The 19599-nt window shown below is 39.1% G+C and overlaps 1 protein-coding gene across 2 annotated transcripts in view; it reads left to right on the forward strand.

Annotated features, from left to right (window-relative positions):
- The window catches only part of LOC105480987 (neutral ceramidase), a 90937-nt gene that overhangs the window by 26295 nt on the left and 45043 nt on the right, over positions 1-19599 (forward strand). For both annotated transcript variants that reach the window (XM_011740235.2, XM_011740228.2), the window contains exons 4-8: positions 230-462; positions 3425-3574; positions 11027-11203; positions 12532-12659; positions 13798-13875. In XM_011740235.2, the coding sequence (XP_011738537.2) occupies positions 230-462; positions 3425-3574; positions 11027-11203; positions 12532-12659; positions 13798-13875 (766 nt within the window). The remainder of the gene's footprint in view (positions 1-229; positions 463-3424; positions 3575-11026; positions 11204-12531; positions 12660-13797; positions 13876-19599) is intronic.

Below are 19599 nucleotides of genomic sequence, written 5' to 3' on the forward strand. Positions count from 1 at the left end.
AGAGGCCTTGATCATTAGTCTGAAACATCTCTCATCCAAGAAAAAGATCCCGTTTAGGATTATGATTTTTAAACAGATTCCTGAGATGTTTCTCTCTGTATATTTTTATGTATAAGAAAATATATAAAGAGTTTTCCTTATGAACCTGAGCCTATATGCTGTATTCTAATTGATGTTGACAAATAAGAGGGCTGAAATGTTGGTTCTCAAATCTCTTATTCTGTTTTAGATTCAGGAGGCCATTTGTTTTCAACCACCCCAAACCCTCCAGCCACCCAGGGCTCCACAGTCACCCAGAGTTCCACAGCCACCCAGCGTTCCACAGCCACCCAGAGCTCCACAGCCACTCAAACTTCTCCAGTGACTTCAACCCCAGAGCCTCCTCTATTTCAGAACTTCAGTGGCTATTATATTGGTGTTGGACGAGCTGACTGCACAGGACAAGTAGCAGATATCAGTTTGGTAAGTAGGCAATGGGCTCCTTAAGGAGACTGTGAAACAACCAATTTTATTATTTTACAAACTGCATTCATTTCTGATTATTACAACATCATCATTTTCTTCTAGCTTTTTAATTGACCTTGCTGCTGTCTAGCACTATGAATTTCATACTAGAAAGAAGAGGAAAACTTTTATTCAATCATAACTCCCCTGTAAAGTCCGTTGGCCTTTTTTCTTTTTTTTTTTTTTTATGAGCAGAAGTGGCAGAGATGGCAAACTCAAATATGACAGGGGGTGAGCCGGCACCATAAATGACATCACCAGGCCAGTGTAACATAATAAATGTCTAGTGAATCCTCAGTTTGGGAGTGGGAGGCAGTAGGAAATGGTGGGGACTTTGAGGGAAAAAAAAGCACAAAGAAAGTATATGGATTTAGCTGATTGTTGCCATATAAGAATGGGGGCTCAGGGCTGCCCTATCTTGCAGTATTTTAGAAGAAGCCCCAAAATCCCTAGATTAAAGAGTTGAAGTTTCAAATATCTTACTTGAAAAATAAAGGCAACTCTAGCTAAAACTGGAAACCTAGGTTGCACCAATATGTGAAAGCAAATAAAACTTCTATGTGTCAGGTGTGGCCTATTGACTGCTAGTCTTGTCTATGTGATGGAAATACCCATTTATGTCAGTGCTTCCCTAGGAAACCAGAGCATGAAGTTGTCTAATGGGATTCACTCCCTCCCTCTAAGTAATCTTTACATTCCAGGTATGATTCTCAACTGTATGTTCTGAAAAGTGATCCTGGAATGTGACCCCTAAATAAACACTCCCAGGAGGGGTAAAGCCAACAGTAGAAAAAATTCTGAAGACCTGGGTATAGTTTTACAGGTAAATTTTATGACACAGTGAGAGAAGTGACTTGGGATAGGTGTATGTGATCTGATTTGGCTTAGAGAGTTGTAGAGTCCTAATAAGTCAGGGGCCCCAGCGGTGGGGAGAACAATTGTTCTGGGAGATGGCTAATCATAGATAACCTGCTGCCACAACATCCTGTTCCCAAATACCTCACTCTGCATGTAGCCCCAGCAGCCCAACCTCGTTCTGCATATGTCCCACTCCAGCATGACCCTATAAAACTTCCCTCCAGCCCCTGCTTCTTTGCGTGTTGCGGGAAGTCAGGGATGGAGGGACCGACTGAAGCCATGGCAGAAGAACATAAATTGTGAAGATTTCATGGACATTTATTAGTTCCCCAAATTAATACCTTTATAATTCCTTACACCTGTCTTTACTGCAGTCTCTGAAAATAAACTGTGAAGATTTCATGGACACTTATCACTTCCCCAATCAATACCCTTGTGATTTCCTATGCCTGTCTTTACTTTTATCTCTTAATCCCATCATCTTTGTAAGCTGAGGAGGATGTATGTCACCTCAGGACCCTGTGATGATTGCATTAACTGCACAAATTGTTTGTAGAGCATGTGTGTTTGAACAATATGAAATCTGGGCACCTTGAAAGAGGACAGGATGACAGCAATGTTCAGGGAACAAGAGATATAACCTTAAACTCTGACTGCCGGTGAGCCAAGTGGAACAGAGCCATATTTCTCTTCTTTCAAAAGCAAATAGGAGAAATATTGCTGAATTCTTTTTCTCAGTAAGAAACATCCCTGAGAAAGAGAATGCATCCCTGAGGGTAGGCCTCTAAATGGCCCCCTTGCGGGCAGCTGTCTTTTACGGTGGAAGCCGAAGGGATGAAATAAGCCCCGGTCTCCTGTAGCACTCCCAGGCTTATTAGGATGAGGAAATTCCTGCCTAATAAATTTTGGTCAGACAGGTTGTCTGCTCTCAAACCCTGTCTCCTGATAAGATGTTATCAATGATAATGCGTGCCTGAAACTTCATTAGCAATTTTAATTTTGCCCCATCCTGTGGTCCTGTGATCTCACTCCGCCTCCATTTGCTTTGTGATATTTTATTACCTTGTGAAGCATGTGATCTCTGTGACCCACACCCTATTCATACACTCCCTCCCCTTTTGAAAATCACTAATAAAACCTTGCTGGTTTTATGGCTCAGGGAGCATCATGGAACCTGCCAACATGTGATGTCTCCCCTGGACACCCAGCTTTAAAATTTCTCTCTTTTGTACTCTTTCCCTTTATTTCTCAGACCAGCCAACGCTTAGGGAAATAGAAAATAACCCACATTGAATTTTGGGGGTGGGGTTTTCCCTGATATTTGCAGACAGCCCCTTCTCTGCTGTGCTGCCTGTTGTACCCTTGCAACATATTTTCTTACTTTCCCTAATAAATCTGCCTTTCTTTACCTATGACTGTCTTGGTAAATTTCTTTACCACCCCATGTCATGGGCGGTAAATGAATTTACCAGCCAGTTGCACCCACGACAGGAATAATACTATGGTAAAAGCCAGGGCGAGGTACCCTCTGTGAAGAATACTTAATTATGAAGATACCATTTTCTTCAGAAAACAAAATCATATACTAAACAACCAACATGAGAGAACCTTCAATCTTTTAAATGTTCCTGGGCAATGTGGGGTGGAGGTAGAGGAAATATTTTTTTCTGTACATCTTAGACAGGCAGGAGAAAAAGAGCCATTGCCCAAACCAGAAAGGCCAGAAAGATCTCACGTGTTAGTGTTAGTAATAGCATTTCCAAAGTCTCACCAACTCCCTCCTGCCCATAAGCCAGGGAACAGCTTCTGCCAACCTGATCAATTCTTTGCCTTTGCATTTTTCTATATGGAAGATTCAAGCCTCTTTTATGATATTTTTTGGCTTTCTTTCTTCCTTTTTCTTTTTAATTTTTGAAAACATATATTCTCTCACTCAGAGCCACCATGTCATGTGGATGTTTTTTCTTTGTCTTTCTGCAGTCATCTATATTGTATGTTTGTGTCTGGTTTCTAGTAGTAGGGGAGTGAGACAGAGCAGTTCTGATTGTCTCTTCCTCTTTAGATGGGCTACAGCAAATCTGGCCAGAATGCACAGGGCATCCTCACCAGGCTGTACAGTCGTGCTTTCATCATGGCAGAACCTGATGGGTCCAATCGAACAGTGTTTGTCAGCATTGACATAGGCATGGTATCTCAAAGGCTCAGACTGGAGGTAAGTGATTTGAGAGGAGAAAGGAACAAAGAAATGATATGGTTTAAGGAAAAGTGGATGAATGTGACAGGAACTAATTCCTCTTGGTTTCTCATTCATTGAAATTCTACTACCTTCAATGTTATAGACTCTTGACAATATAGTAGATAATCTTACAAGGAGAATGATCCTCACTATTTCAGTCTAAGTTATCTTGGTCAAAAGTTGCTTTCAATTCTGCTGATGACTCATTGTCATTATTAATGCTAATGTTTTTATTGAAAGTTTATAATGTGCCAGGTTACATTTTTATATATATATATATTCCCTTATTTAATTCTCCTTGTTAGAAGTTGGGAGAGTACCAATTAATCACTAAGCCCTTCCTCAGGTTCTCAGACAATTGAGAATACATGTGAGGAATCAGATGTGAATTAAAATACAACATTGAAATGAGGTTGACCATGAATTAGTAGTTATAGAAGCTGGGTAATAGGTACATAGGGATTCATTATAGTATTCTGATTGTTTTTGTATGGATTTGAAATGGTCAAATCCATACAAAAGGAGGAGGAGGAGGAGGAGAGAGGGAGAGAGAGAGAGAGTGAGAAAGCGAGCAAGCAAGCAAGCGACTGATAGAACCTCCAATTCTATCTTTCTAAGGCAATTTCTAAGCCCTGACACAGTTATATTTTCTGCATGGGATCGGGTCACTAAGAGAGAATGTGTTCTGTTAATGTCTGCTCACATATTCATGAATGTGAGAAAGAGGAGCGCTGGATCTTTGACCAGAACGATGACCATAAAGGTCCATTATGCAACGTCAGGTTCTGCTAGCCTCACCTATTAAACACTTTTCTCCTCATGCCATGTGAAGGGGCCAGTGAGAGGGATGATGAGATGGCCTAAAAGCATCACTTTAACATTGTTCCCTCTTGGGGAGGAGAGTTGAAGCCTCCCCCATCTGCGGAGACATGAGGACAGGGGATGAAGTGTCTTCTCCACTCCTGCACTTACCACAAAACAGTGAGGTGGCTTTGTTGTTATTTCTATTTTCTGGATAAGAAAACTGAGTCTTGGAGAAGATAGGTAACTTTTCAAATTTCACACAGTTAGCAAATGGTAGAGCTGGATTCTGAACACAGGTATGATTAATCCCTGAGTCCATATTCTTTTTTTATTTTTTTGTCATTTTTAACTATACTTTAAGTTCTGGGGTACATGTGCAGAACGTGGAGTTTTGTTACATAGGTACACACGTGCCATGGTGGTTTGCTGGACCCATCAACCCGTCATCTACATTAGATATTTCTCCTAACGCTATCCTTCCCCTAGCCCTCCATCCACCGATAGGCCCCAGTGTGTGATGTTCTCCTCCCTGAGTCCATGTGTTCTCATTGTTCACCTCCCACTTAAGAGTGAGAACATGTGGTGTTTGGTTTTCTGTTCTTGTGTTAGTTTGCTGAGAATGATGGTTTCCAGCTTCATCTGTGTTCCTGCGAAGGACATGAACTCACCCTTTTCTATGGCTGGATAGTATTCCATGGTTTATATGCGCCACATTTTCTTTATCCAGTCTATCATGGATGGACATTTGGGTTGGTTCTAAGTCTTTGCTATTGTGAATAGTGCTGGAATAAACATGTGTGTGTATGTGTCTTTGTAGTAGATACATTCTTAAAAGTGACATTATTCTATACTCTTAGAGGGAAAAATGCATTGACCACTTGCTTTTTGTAAGGTACTTTGCTAGTGTCACTTCAGGGGACACATAACTAAGTAAGTCATAATTCATCTCCTTTATGAGATCATTTTCTAGTTGGTGGATAGAAGGAAGGACTGTGAAATATAGAGGTATACAGAAGTATACAGATAGCTATAATTAACTGAAGGAAGGTAAGGTAGGATAGTAATTGTCTATTACTGGGTAGCAAATTACCCTAAACTATATGGCTTAAAACAACAAACATTTATTATCTCGTATGATCTATAGGTCAGGAATTCTATCTTGGCTAGGTGGCTCTGGTTTAGGTTCTATGGCAATCAAGGTGATGGCAAAGGAGGAGTCATCTGAAGGCTTGACTCAGGCTTGAAGGTCCACTTCCAAGATGGTTTGTTCATGTGACTGTTGGCCAAAGGCCTCGGTTCCTCACTCTTCCTATCCTTACGACACAGTAGCTAGATTCCCTCAGAGTGAGTGACCCAAGAGAACGAGCAAGGAGGAAGCTACAGTGCATTGTATGACCCAGGTTTAGAAGTTATACACCATTACTTTCACCCTGTTCTATTCATTAAGCAAGTCACTAAGTCTAGCTCACACTCAGTGGTGAAAAAGTAAGCTTTACTTCTTGAAGGGCAAAATATCTGACTTTGTGGACATATGGTCTTTTAAGATCACCAATGGGGATTCAAGAAATGCAAATTAGGAAAACATTTTCATGGTAGAAATGACACTTGAGTGAGCAGAATTTTAAATGGTTAGGATGGGAAGGGAGAGAAATCTGATGGAAAAAACAGAATGAACACAGAGAGGCATGAAGGAGGGATGTAGACTCTTTTATGAGGGAAGAGAGGAGATCTATTAGGACATATGGAGGCATGTAGTTGGGGATGTATCTGGAAGACATGTTTATCATAATCGCAGAGGGCCTGAGATGCCGGCTTGTTTTTAATTCTGTGGGTGATATGGACTCTGAGAAATCTTCTGAATGGCAGAGTGATGTAAACACCATTTTGTTTTAGCATGATTAAGCAGGTAGAGATGTTTGATATGGATTGGAATAGAGTGGAACTAGAAGTGAGGACAAAAATTAGCAGACTCTTTAAAGTGATACTGAGGCTCTATTGGTGAGGGTCCAGTTAAGAAAACAGTAATCATCATACTAGGTATTTCAAACAGAGGTATTTCACCCAGGGGAGTTTTATAAGATGTTAAAAGGCTGAAGGAACAAGAAAGGGAAACGAGTTGCTGGAAGGGTTTTTATTTTTTATAATTTTGCCTAACAATTTCCCTCTTTATCATGTGAGGCTGGCACAAAGATCTTAAACCAATGTGATGTCAGTGAGACTACATGGTGGTGGGATAGGAAATTAAATGTGAGTCGGCCGGGTGCAGTGGCTTACATCTAAAATCCCAGCACTCTGGGAAGCTGAGGTGGGTGGACCACTTGAGGTCAGGAGTTTGAGACCAGCCTGGCAAACATGGTGAAACCCCATCTCTACTAAAAATACAAAAATCATCCAGGCATGCCGGCAGGTGCCCGTAGTCCCAGCCACTTGGGAGGCTGAGGCAGGAGAATTGCTTGAACTTGGGAGATAGAGGTTGCAGTTAGCCGAGGTCAAGGTCACTCCATTGTACTACTCCAGCCTAGGCGACAGAATGAGACTCTGACTCAAAAAGAAAGAAAGAAAGAAAGAAAGAAAGAAAGAAAGAAAGAAAGAAAGAAAGAAAGAAAGAAAGAAAGAAAGAAAGAAAGAAAGAAAGAAAGAAAGAAAGAAAGAAAGAAAGAAAGAAAGAAAGAAAGAAAGAAAGAAAGAAAGAAAGAAAGAAAGAAAGAAAGAAAGGAAAGGAAGGAAGGAAGGAAGGAAGAAAGAAAGAAAGAAAGAAAGAAAGAAAGAAAGAAAGAAAGAAAGAAAGAAAGAAAGAAAGAGAGAGAGAGAGAGAGAGACAGAAAGAAAGAAAGAAAGAAAGAAAGAAAGAAAGAAAGAAAGAAAGAAAGAAAAAGAAAATGTGAGTGAGATTTGGACATGAATATACATAAAAGCCAATACTTAACGTAATATTCATGCTGAGTCTGAAACTCTTGTCAGTGCCTTGTATGGATTAGTGTACTTACTCCTCCAAACACCTCTATGAGGGAGCTATTATTATATCATTTGACAGATTGAGAAACCAAGTTTGCAGAGGACTGAGTAACTTATCCAAGGTTGCACAGCTAGGAACTATCAGAGCTAGGATTCAAACTTAAGCATCTTGGTGTCAGAATTCATGCTCATTTCTACTATACTATACTGCTTTTCTGAAAAATGAGATGGCTCTAATTGGGAAATAGTATGGTCATTAGCAGAAATGCAAGAACCAAAGGTAGACTTTGGCAGGTAGAGTGGGGAGGAGTTTAATGTGTGTGTTTGTAGAGGCTATCAAGTCAATAGTGGGCACCATTTATCTGTCTCTTCCTATTTTTACATCCTCGTGCAATCTGAGACCCAGTGGGAAGGTTGTTAAATGAACCCACTTAGTTTTCCCAAATTAATCCAAGGGAAGGTGTGAGAAATAAATGTAGCTAAATAAGTGCTATTAAGATTATTTATAACACCTACTTCTATGCAGGTTCTCAGTCTCGGCTTTAAGATAGATGAAATTTCCAGCACAGAATGAAGATTATGGAAGATCTCTGTGCAGTGAGGCAGGACAGGAAAACAGAAGGACTTTCTAGGTTTTTCTATGTCATGCTCCCAAGACTGTCAGCAATAGGAAATGGAATAGAAACTGAAGACAGAAGTGAGCTGTAGACATAAACGTAGCTGCTTTGTCCTGTGTTAAAATGCCCTCCTTTCATGAACTGAGAAACATGTTATTTTCAATGGCTATCTTCCTGGCATTGTTATATAACTAGGTTTTACGTTTTTCTTTTTTTCCCCCCTAGAAGTCCCATATGTCTGGCTTCATATCAGAGATTGTAGTTTAAAATAAAATTCATGTGTACTGTTTGTAGTCTTTTTTGTTTTAAAATTCAAGATTCATAATTTCTGTCTTTTTAAGGGCTTGATACTTGAGTAGACATGAAGAAACGCATTTAATTCTAAAGCCCTAATGTCACAGTTCTTTAGGAATAAATAGGATGGGGTTAAGGAGCTTTAAAGTTGACTTGTGGCTCTTTTTCTCTACTACCTTCCTGTCTTAGCTGTAAATTGTTAAGAACATCAGCTTCTGACTTTAGTTCAGCTTTCCATGGTGTCCCTTCATTGATCATTTTCTCTTCTCTTTACAGACATTTCTTCTTCATGAGTGTGGTAGTTACAGTATAGAATAATATATGAGAGTGATGAGGGATTGGGGCTGGAGTTAGGATCAAACAGAGGGAATATAGAAGGATGTTAATCTAGTTAGATTATACTTCCATTCTGTATTTGTCTTGCATCATAGGATTGCTTATGTGGACATGGTAACCAAACAATCAGTCTTTGGGACATGGAGAGGTTAATGAGGCAAGATGGTTATGACTGGAATGAGAATGGTGTAGATCAGAGGTTGAATGGTTATCTTTATGTATATTAAGTACATAGCACAGAAGCTGCTACTCCCCACTTACCAGCAGTGAGCTGGAACTAGCTTGCACAAGTTCATAAGAGCCAATTTGTAAATATTCGGGAACATTGTGAGCTGGCTGTTAAGCTTTTGGTAGCTTGAAATTGATCATGATGAGGAGTTTTACACCACAGAAATTGGCGAATGCAAATGAGGGCTTTTAATTTTATTGCATGTTCCAGAGAGACAGCTCATCAGAGTGTCTATGCCATCCTCAAGGTAAACATTGTTAACGATTGCTTTGGGTTTGACACTTCTGTTGGATCTTTCCTTTTCTTTAATTAATGTTTGTGTGTACGTGGTACATATATTTATGGGGTACATGAAATGCCTTGATACAGGCATTCAATGCCTAATAATCACATCATGGAAAATGGGGTACCTATCCCTTCAAGCATTTATCCTTTGTGTTACAAACTGCTGGATCATTTTTAAATTATCTTTTACTAAAAGTCGCAAAGATACCAAACTTTAGATTGCAGCTTATTAAAGCATAAACAGCAACAGGTACTCAGCAACATCACCAGTATTCTCTCTGGTGTTTTCTTGATGTGTCTGCACCATATGAAGACATTAGTCTTGCATTTGGATGTTCATTGATTGACTTATTCACTAAACATTTACTGAGTTTCTTTGTATTAGTTGTTTATTGCTGTACAACAAATCGCCTAAAAACTTAGTGGCTTAAAACAACAATAATACATGTTGTTCAAGGTTTCTGTGTGTCAGGATTCCCAGAGTGGCTTGGTTAGACGATTCTGACTTGTTTTAGAACAAGTTGTATATCATCACTTCTGTGTCACGATGTGGCACTCAGATGCTGGCTAGGGCCGCAGTTGTTTGATGGCTTGACCAAGGCTGAAGAAATTACTTCTAAGGTTGCTCACTCAGATGGCTAGCAAGTTAGTGCTGACAGGATGCTTCCTATCCTCTTAGGTCTCTCCACAGGATTATTAAGGCGTCCTTGCATCATAGGGGATGGCTTCCCCTAGACCAACAAGTCTAAGAGTTCGTTTCAAGGTGTACTGAATTCTTCATCTGGGAAATGAGGTAGTAGAGTAGCTTAAAAACCTTTGCAGTTTCTGCTCACTATACCTGAGTTGCTTTTCCCCCAGATATTGCACAGCCAGCTTGCTTTCTTCATCTAAGCCTCTGCTAAAAGAGTGCCCCTCTTTAGAAGATCTTTCCTCACTAACACCCACTAGTTTCTTTTTCCTTATGCAACAATATTTTTCTTCATAGCATTTATCACTCTATGATATAATATTTAATATTTATTTGCTTGCTTACTGTCTTTGTCTTTCATTAGAATAAAAATATCTTCAAGACAGGAACCTCATATATTCTTTTGCTTAGAGCACCTGTTGGATGATGAATGAATAAGAGTACTGGTTCTCTAGTTAGACGTGGGTCTGGAGTCTGGCTCTGCTACTTATTAGATCAACAGGCAAATTATTTAACTTTTGTATAATTCAATGTTCTCAGCTAAAAATGGGCTTAACAATACCTGTGTAGCTCTTGAAATTGTAATAAAGATTTTTAAATACATACTATATATAACATACCTAGCATTGTGTTTGCTCATAGCAAGAATCCGTAAAATGTTAAGTATTGTTATTATTATTTCATTGTTATTACTATGATAATATCCTCAAACATAGAGTGAGGGGCCATTTGAAAGGAATGTTAATATAGTTTGGCTGTGTCCCCACCCAAATCACATCTTGAGTTTCAGTTCCCATAATCCCCATGTGTCGTGGGAGGGATCCCATGGGAGGTAATTGAATCATGGGGGTGGGTACCTCCATGCTGCTGTTCTCATGACAGTGAGTTCTCACAAGATCAGATGATTTTATAAGGGGCTTTCCCCTCTGTCACTCTGCACTTCTCCTTCCTGCCATCATGTGAAGAAGGACATGTTTACTTCCCCTTCTGCCATGATTATAAGTTTTCTGAGGCCTCCCCAGTCATACTGAACTGTGAGTCAATTAAACCTCTTTTCTTCACAAATTACCCAATCTTAGGTATGTCTTTATTAGCAGCATGAGAATGGATTCATACAGATGTTATTGGTACAGATCAGTGATTGAACTCATGAAAGCCTTTTCTCATGTTGAGCTCCTATGTTATCCCTCTTCTTAGTTCAATTCCTTTTTTTCTTGAAGGTCCTGAACAGACTGCAGAGTAAATATGGCTCCCTGTACAGAAGAGACAATGTCATCCTGAGTGGCACTCACACTCATTCAGGTCCTGCAGGATATTTCCAGTATACTGTGTTTGTAATTGCCAGTGAAGGATTTAGCAATCGAACTTTTCAGCACATGGTCACAGGTATCTTGAAGGTAGGCAAAGAGCTCCAGAGGCAGCTGTTCTTTACCATTGCTTATAAGTATTTTAGGAGTGATTGGATGTAATATGAAGGGTCCCTATAGGATTTGAGTCTGAGCATAGTATTAGCATGTACCATTCTTTCTCCTCCCTGCCTCTCTCTTAGCTTCTGGTTCTGAGCTATGGGCTGTTGGGGCTGAGGCATGGATGATTGGAAAAGAAGGCTTCTATGGGAGTAAGCCCGATGTAGTTATTTAAACAGACAGAAAACATTTTGGTTTGGGGTTCTTTGTAGAGGGCACTACATAGTCTGTTCTATGCACAAAGTCACACAAAGAGAAACCCATGAAGGAGCTAAAAGTAATTACAAATGATTCTAAGATTTTAAAATATTTCCCAAAGTACAAAGAGAATCCAACTTGTAAATACACATCCCAGTTTTTCAAGTTCTCTACTACAGATGCAGACCTCCATGGTGCTCCTGACAAATACCCTTAAACTCCTCTCCTGTTTCTGGTTTGAGCTTATACTCCTCTCTTTTCTGTCTTCCAGCTTATTATTTTGTTGCATAGGATCCTTGCTAATGTTTTGCTTCATTTTATTGTATTCCAGGCTTATTCTCTATTTTTTTCTTACAGTGTCACCCCCAAAATTCAGGGATCCAGCTAGCATAGGCAGAAATTGCTTTACAATGATGTTTTGCAAACTGAGGCTTACAATGTATTAAAGGCTTACGAAATCAATTGTATGGGTTGCAAAAAACATTACAAAAAAATGCTAAAAAATAGATTGTAAGATATAATGTATAACACACAGTCAGGGTATAGTTTGCTTTGTGAACTTTTGTTTTGGGATGCATATGTTGATGTGTATTAAGCTATGATGAAAAATGTATTTCTCACTGTAGTTCACAGTCAAAAAAGTTTGAACAACTCTGCCTTGGTGGTAGAATGGCAAGGGTAGGGAGGTGGAAACACATGTTAGCAAAACTTGTATTAGTGTTGTAGGAGTCAAGTCTCCCATTTTGGCTATCTGAAGTGACAAATTGAGCTTCATTTAGCAGTCTGGAGAGACCAGCAGATGAGGCTTTTTGTGAGCTCAGGCATTAATCAGTACTGTGCTTCCACACAACATGGCATTTCCTTTATCTTAACCTTGAAAACCATTTCTGTTTACCTCCAGAATGGCAACAGCAGTGTGGTTCTCCAACTTTTATCCCATAATGTGGACACATTAGAGACAAAGGAAATTGTTCACAGGGCTCTTCTGTTTGTATTGACTAAGTCATTATCCCCACCAGGATTTCTAAGTTTATAACAGCTCCCTCTTTTTTAACCTTCAGAGCATTGACATAGCACACACAAATATGAAACCAGGTAAAATCTTCATCAATAAAGGAAATGTGGATGGTGTGCAGATCAACAGAAGTCCCTATTCTTACCTTCAAAATCCGCAGTCAGAGAGAGCAAGGTGAGGAGAAATCTTCAAAATGATATCGTTTCATTCCCTTTAGGGAACAGCAACAAAATCTAAGTACAGGGCTGTTACTTGATGAATATGGTGAGGTCCTAAGAGAATATTACAGCTACAGTGTCTTAGAAACATCTTTATAATCTAAGACAAGTAGAAACAAAAAGTAATGTAGAAACAAACACCAGTTTATTCAGGAATCTTTCCACTTTGTTGATTATGGGAGCCAGGGTGGATGCTTGAAGTACTCTGGGCTTTGAAATCAGGAACAACTGTGGTCTCAGCTTAGTTTTATTGCTTTCTAGTTATGCGACCTTTAGTGATTTACTTATCTTAATTTATTGTCACTCAGCTTCTTCATGAGTAAATGGAGATAAAAATGTGCACAATGTATATTTATTAAATTAATGAATAGCTCTTTTATTATGTGTTATCCAGAATAAATCATCTTAGTCCACAAGAGTGTGGCTAGACAGAGAAAATAAAAGGATAAAGAATGTGGACAGAAGAGTAAGAAATAAACCCACATATTTGAATGGAAAAACCAAGGGAGAGCATTATTTTGCCTTTTTGTCTTTTTTAAAGTGGTGAACCAGGTTTGTGACAGAAGAGAAGTGCTTGGTTACTGTAACACTGTAAAATAATATCACAGTTTTAACTTGACCACTTGACATTTTACATTTTTCTGCATATTTTTCAATAGCTTTCAAAGGAGATGATTTTTAGAAAATGTAATCTGATTTCCCTTGATAGGACATAAAAGAACACTTAAGTTGCAGGTCTTGAATGCTTTTGATTTTGCAAATTCCCTGCTCTTTTAAAGAGATTTCATTAAAAATTGATATGAGTGGAAATTTCAAAGACAAATCTCTTTTGTAAGAAATACCTATATATATAAAAATATGTGTATTTCAGCTCCAGTTACTTGACCCTAGTCCCCCAAACTTTGATCGCAATTACATACCCTTTCCTTAGCTGAGAAATGAGGTACTGGATGCAGTTCACAGAACCACTGTTTGTCAAGACATCTCACTTACTGAGAAGCATTTTTGTTTTTGTGTCAGCTGCTACTGTTCATCTTACATGAGGGTCAGTCTCTAACACAGAACTGACTGTGCTTTTCTGTTTTCCTGACTAGGTATTCTTCAAATACAGACAAGGAAATGGTAGTCTTGAAAATGGTAGATTTGAATGGAGACGACTTGGGCCTTATCAGGTACTCTATTTCCTTTTTAAAAATAATTCTGTCTGGGTAGCTTTTCTTAGTTAAAGAGAGGGGAAAAGAGACCAGAATAGTACCAGCACACACTGAGAATAAGTTGTGTGGTTAAGAGTCCAGGCTCTGGAGTCAGACACAACTGGGGTCCAGCCATGGGCCTTGTACGGGGTTCTCAGCCTCTCAGGGCTTAGTTCTGCACTTGCAAAACAGATTTAATACAGGGATGATAAGAGGGATCTTGGTGAAGAGCTTGGCACAGCATCTCACATATGATGTAAAAACTCAATAAACATTAATGCTTATTATGTTATCAAGATCTCACATGTGGAGCTTCCATGATGGTAAACAGTTCTCTCCTAATAAAATGAAAAAATAATCTGACCAACCAGGAAAGTGATTATGTTTTTGAGATTATTTACCTGTGTTTCCCTAAAAGGATTAAGTCCAATGTAGGACAATGCCAAGTAGGGATAAAATAGAACTGAGAACACCTAAAGGAAGCAAGTGAAGGAAAATTACAGCTGGGGCCAGCTTTTAGCACCGTTATCTAGGAGTGACAGCATTTAGGAAAGCACATGGATTTTGTTTTCTTGAAAATAAGGCATTTGCATTCATATGTGATTTTGGTTACTGCAACTGGCCTGACTCAGGAATTGACTGGGTGGGTAGCATAGTTCCAGACTCTTTGACCTATGGACTTGCAAATGATGCAGACATGCCCTAGGGAAGTATCAGATAGAGCTGGGTGCTAGAGTCAAATGGTTTGGGTTCGCTCTGGGCTCTTGTCCTTATTAGCAATGTGACTTTAGACAAGTTCTGTGACTGTCTTCCTGTTTCTCATCCCTAAGTATTTTTGAGCATACTGTGGGATAAAGTAAGTATTTAAAATATTGATAATAATGATTAGAAAGATGATAAAGGGTCTGCCAAATAGAATTATAAAATATCTAAGTGAAAGACGCTATGTGAATAAAACTCGCAGTAAAAGTGACAAAAAAGTGGTGAAGAAAAACATTAAAAACTATGATTCACAGTTCACACACCAGAGTTGGCCCTAAAAGTAGGTCACGAACAACATGGTAATAAAAAGTTCAGGTCTTAAGGTAAGGTTAACTTGGCTTCAAATCCCAGCCCTCTGCCACTTACTAACTCTGTGGCCTGGAGAAAGTAACTCAATCCACTTAGACCTTAACTATCCTATTCGAAAATGGGAATATTAATACCTCATAGGGTTGTCTGAGGATTAAATGAGATAATGCATACACAACTCTAGTTCTGTGCCTAACACAGAAAAAAGTTTAATCATTTTAGCTAAAAAGGAATAGAAAACATACTCTACCTCTTCTAAAAAATTCCATTATTAGAATGCTTGCAATTCTTAGCATTTGAGTTCCTCTTTTGTGTTAAAAGTGAAGTCACTAAAAGCTCCCTAATAAAATTTGCTATATGGGCTGACATAATAGGACTTATTCTTCTATTACAATGAATTTATCTCTTGATTAGTTGCCCCTTAGCATTTATTTAACTCAGCACACTTTCTAAATGTCAGGCGTGTAACTGTGTGAGTGGGGTATGTTACGATGAATAAGGTATGGTTTCTATCTATAAGGGTCTCACAAGCCAGTGGGGTGATTGGGGCAGGAGACAGAGATAAATAGATTGACAAATAACCATAACATGAATCAGATGACCACCAGTACTATCACATGGGCATAAATAATTCTGTGAGAGTTTGGAGGAGGTAGCCCTGAGTTTTTCCTGAGAGCTCTGTGGAAGGCTTCCAAGAGAAAATGACATTTGAACTGGACCTTCAAGGGGTCATGGGATTTCTCACGGGGTCCTGAAAAACAGAGAGAGTCATGAGGCCAGAGTGTGGGTGAGGTCAGGGCGTGGGTAAGAGGTGGACTGGAAAGGTAAGACAGGTCCTGATTCTAGAGCACATTAGTGGGGCATTCAGTTACAAGAAGGGCAGGATAAGAGCATACATCTCTGCTAGTTACACTGAGTATCCCAAATTTGTTGGGACAAGGAGATAGAGTCGCCCTTATAGTTTCTATTTAACTCTTGGCTGAAGGACCAAGACCATTTACAATTCCCTTTTAGTAGCGTTTGAACCTTTTTTTTTCTTTTTTTCCCTGAGACAAGCTCTTGCTCTGTTGCCTAGGCTGGAGAGCAATGGTGTGATCATAGCTCACTGCAGCCTCAAATTCCTAGGCTCAAGTGATCCTCCTACCTCAGCCTGCTTAGTAACTGGGACTACAGGCGCTCACCACCACACCTAGCTATTTTTTTATTTTTATTTTTTTATTTTTTGTAGAAATGGGGTCTTGCTTGTTGCCCAGACTGATCTCAAACTCCTGGCCTCAAGTCATCTTCCACCTCGGCCTTCCAAAGTGCTTGGATTACAGGTGTGAGCTACTGCACCTGGTCAGTTTTTGAATCATTTAATAACTGGAACAGAAAATTCAAAAATACTATTCTTTTGGTCAGATGTTCTTTGCTTCCCTACATACAATTATAGCATGTATCTGGAAGTTCTTCGGTCAACTGTCAAGGTTATAGCAAAGCTTTTCCATCTGTTGTGCTTAACACCCTGCAATAACTTTCCATTGTTTCTGTAGCTGCCGTATGTTATCTTTGATGTAATTGCTCCTGCAATTGCCTCTTGTTTCATAGTGTAATTGCTCTTTGAACACGTTAAAAATGATCCAAAATATAAAGTCAAATCTGGGCTGCTAAGTAACTCACCCACCACATGTAGGTGCCTGCTGTTAGACAGAATCCCAAGGTGAGAGGAGTTTGGAAGCACAGCAACTCAGAATCACAGAACATGGAGATGACCTAGTTCAACCTTCAGCAGAGGAGTAAGGGCCTAGAAAGGTGATGTGACCTGCCCAGCATCACAGCCAAGATTATCTTCTTCACAATGAAAACCATATTTGAGTTCATAATTCATTCCTTCTTACTTTCATTTTTGTTTTCAGTTTTTCATTCAGCAAGTCTGTACTAGGGACCTACTATGAGCCATGTAGTACCTCCTTGGAATGATGTATTCCCTGGCCTTGAAATCAGGAATCCAGTACCTTGGAATCTAGTACCCATATTTGTACTACTGGAATGAATCCCTTAAACTCTCTGAGACTCAGTGCCATATTTTCAAATGTGGCTATCATATCTTCTCTCCACACAGAAATTATTATGGGATACACTGATGAACAAATACACATGGAGTTGCTGCCCTTATAGGACTTCAGTCTACTGAAGGAGACAGCAGTCATACAGATAGGCATACAATACATGTAAAATTATAATTGGGCTCAGTGCTAAGAAAGGCAGATATGTAGAACTATCTTAAAGGAATTTGACCTTGTCTGAGAGATTGGGAAAGGTTTCCCTGAGGAAGTGACAACAATGGGAGCTGGAAACTGGAGTAGGAATTAACTGGAAAAATGGGGGGATTGGAAAAGAACATTTAACACAAATGGGGAAGCATTTGAAGAACTGGTAAAAGGTGTGTGTGGCTGGAGTGCAGGGGTCAACGGGGCAGGGTGATGCAAGACAAAGTAAGAGATAGAGATTAGATGGCATGACAAAGAATTTGTTGTTTTATACCAAGAGGAATGAAAACTCATTAAAGTGTTTCAAGCTAGGGTTGGGAGTTGGGGCTGTCGAAGGGTTGGGAAGAGTGTAGACTTGAGGAATGAAATAAAATTATATTCCTGGAACTGTTCCATGAACCATTAAGCCCTTTACAATTGTTAGGCCAACATTTGCTCTAGTTGCTCTAGTTTCTAGGCAGAAAAATCTATGGTAGAAAATTCTATGTCAGAAAAAAATTTCTGTCTTGTACCTTTTTCCCCTTACATGAAAGCATTCAATGTTTTTTCTCCAGACATGGAGAACATGTTTGGGATGTTCTGAATTGTGAATTAAAATATAAGCTGTGTAACATTTACAAAATTCACTTTGGGAGACTCTGTAAGGTACCCCAAAGGGTCTGTCATCCAATGAAGGAGGATAAACAGAACCTTGAGAGTCTCGGATGCAATAAGACACTATGTGTATGAAGAAAACATGAAGGGAGAAAGCAAAACAGGTTTCAAATGTCTACATCAAAAAGAAAGTCACAAGTGCAGATAATCTGAGTGGCAGTTGTGGTCAGTGGAAGAGGTACTACTCATACAGCTACACTTACAAAGGCAGCTCTGAGACAGGTGAGGAGGCCGACTTATTTCTTCAAGGATACTGCAACTGAAAAGGCTTTGTCTTGCTTTTCTTCCCTTTGCCTTCCTCTTTTCTTCTGCCAAGTTTTCTTCCTTGAATTTGCAGCGTCACATGGACTCCTCTTGTCCTTCCTTCTTCTTCTCTTCCCTCTTCTTTTCTTCTTCCTCCTCCTCTCTCCTCATCTCCCTTCTCCTCCTTCTCCTCTTCCTGCTCTCCTTTTTTCTCCTCTCCTCTCCATTGCCTTCTATTTATATATTGCAAAACTTTTATTCTTATAGTTAGTGGTCTTGTAAGGGGGCCCTTTAAAAGCATATTTTTAAAATGACAAGGGCAGTGATTTGTGTAAGCTATTTGAATCATTTGTGTAAAAAGTTAGAAAAATCCTATTTGTGCTATTACACTAATTTATTTGAATGGTATTGACTTACAGAACTCAGTTGCAGTATATATAAAAATCTTCTCTCTCATCTATGACTATGACTTCTTTATTTAAAAACTTTTTTTACATAAAATATTTTGTTTTTAATTGACACAGAATAATTGAATTATTTTTCTTGAATTGTAATGTCTGACTGTTTATTCTCTGTGGCTTTCTCTATTGCAAGTCTACACTTTCCCCTCCATCCACTTAACCCCACTCAAATTGCAAATGCTGAAACCTTAGTGACTGCCCTCTGTCAAACCATTCTTGCTCTCTTGTTTTCATCTCATCTTGTCTTTGTCTTCCTAAATGCCTTCTCTATCATTAGCATGAATGCTGGTTTATAAAGCCTTCCTCTCTGTTTATTTTATTTATTGCTTTTATTTAAAAAATAAATAGAGACAGGGTCTCGCTATGTTGCCTAGATGGGTCTTGAAGTCCTGGCCTCAAGGGATCCTCCTACCTTAACATTTCAGAGTGTTGGGATCACAGGCCTGAGCCATTGTGCTTGGCCCCTGCTTTCTGTTTCTATATCTTTCACTGAACCTCTTTTTCTTGTTCTGCTCCATGTTGTGAAACTTGATGCTGTCTTCCTGCTCTAACTTTACTTTCTGCTTGCCTGTATTCTTCTTCAGTGGGGCTTGGTCATAGTTGTACAGTGATCTTTCATCCTGGGTCAGGTTCACCCTCCTCCCCTGCCGGTAGGTGAAGGTGCCTAATAAGGACTTTTTGATGACAAAGATGATGACTGTTGACTGATAACAGAGATTGATCACCCTCGTGTAGTTTAAATTGTCCCAAGTTTAGAAACCAAAAGCATAAAAAAACAGTTGGCTGGAGATATTGGACAACTTGATTGTTAGATTTCTGGAAAGTTCTTAACCTGAAAAAAATCTGGGAGATTATTATTTTTTTCTAAGTTTTTTTTCAGTATAAAAATAGGGTGTGCTTACCATAGAAAACTTGAAAAATAAAGAAAGTAGAAAGGAAGGAAAAATTAAATTAAATTATACTACCTCAAATCAATCATGGTTAATATTCAGGTACATTTGCTTCAGTTCATTTTTCTATGTAGA

Source organism: Macaca nemestrina, chromosome 9, assembly GCF_043159975.1.
Source record: "Macaca nemestrina isolate mMacNem1 chromosome 9, mMacNem.hap1, whole genome shotgun sequence".
NCBI lineage: Eukaryota > Metazoa > Chordata > Mammalia > Primates > Cercopithecidae > Macaca > Macaca nemestrina.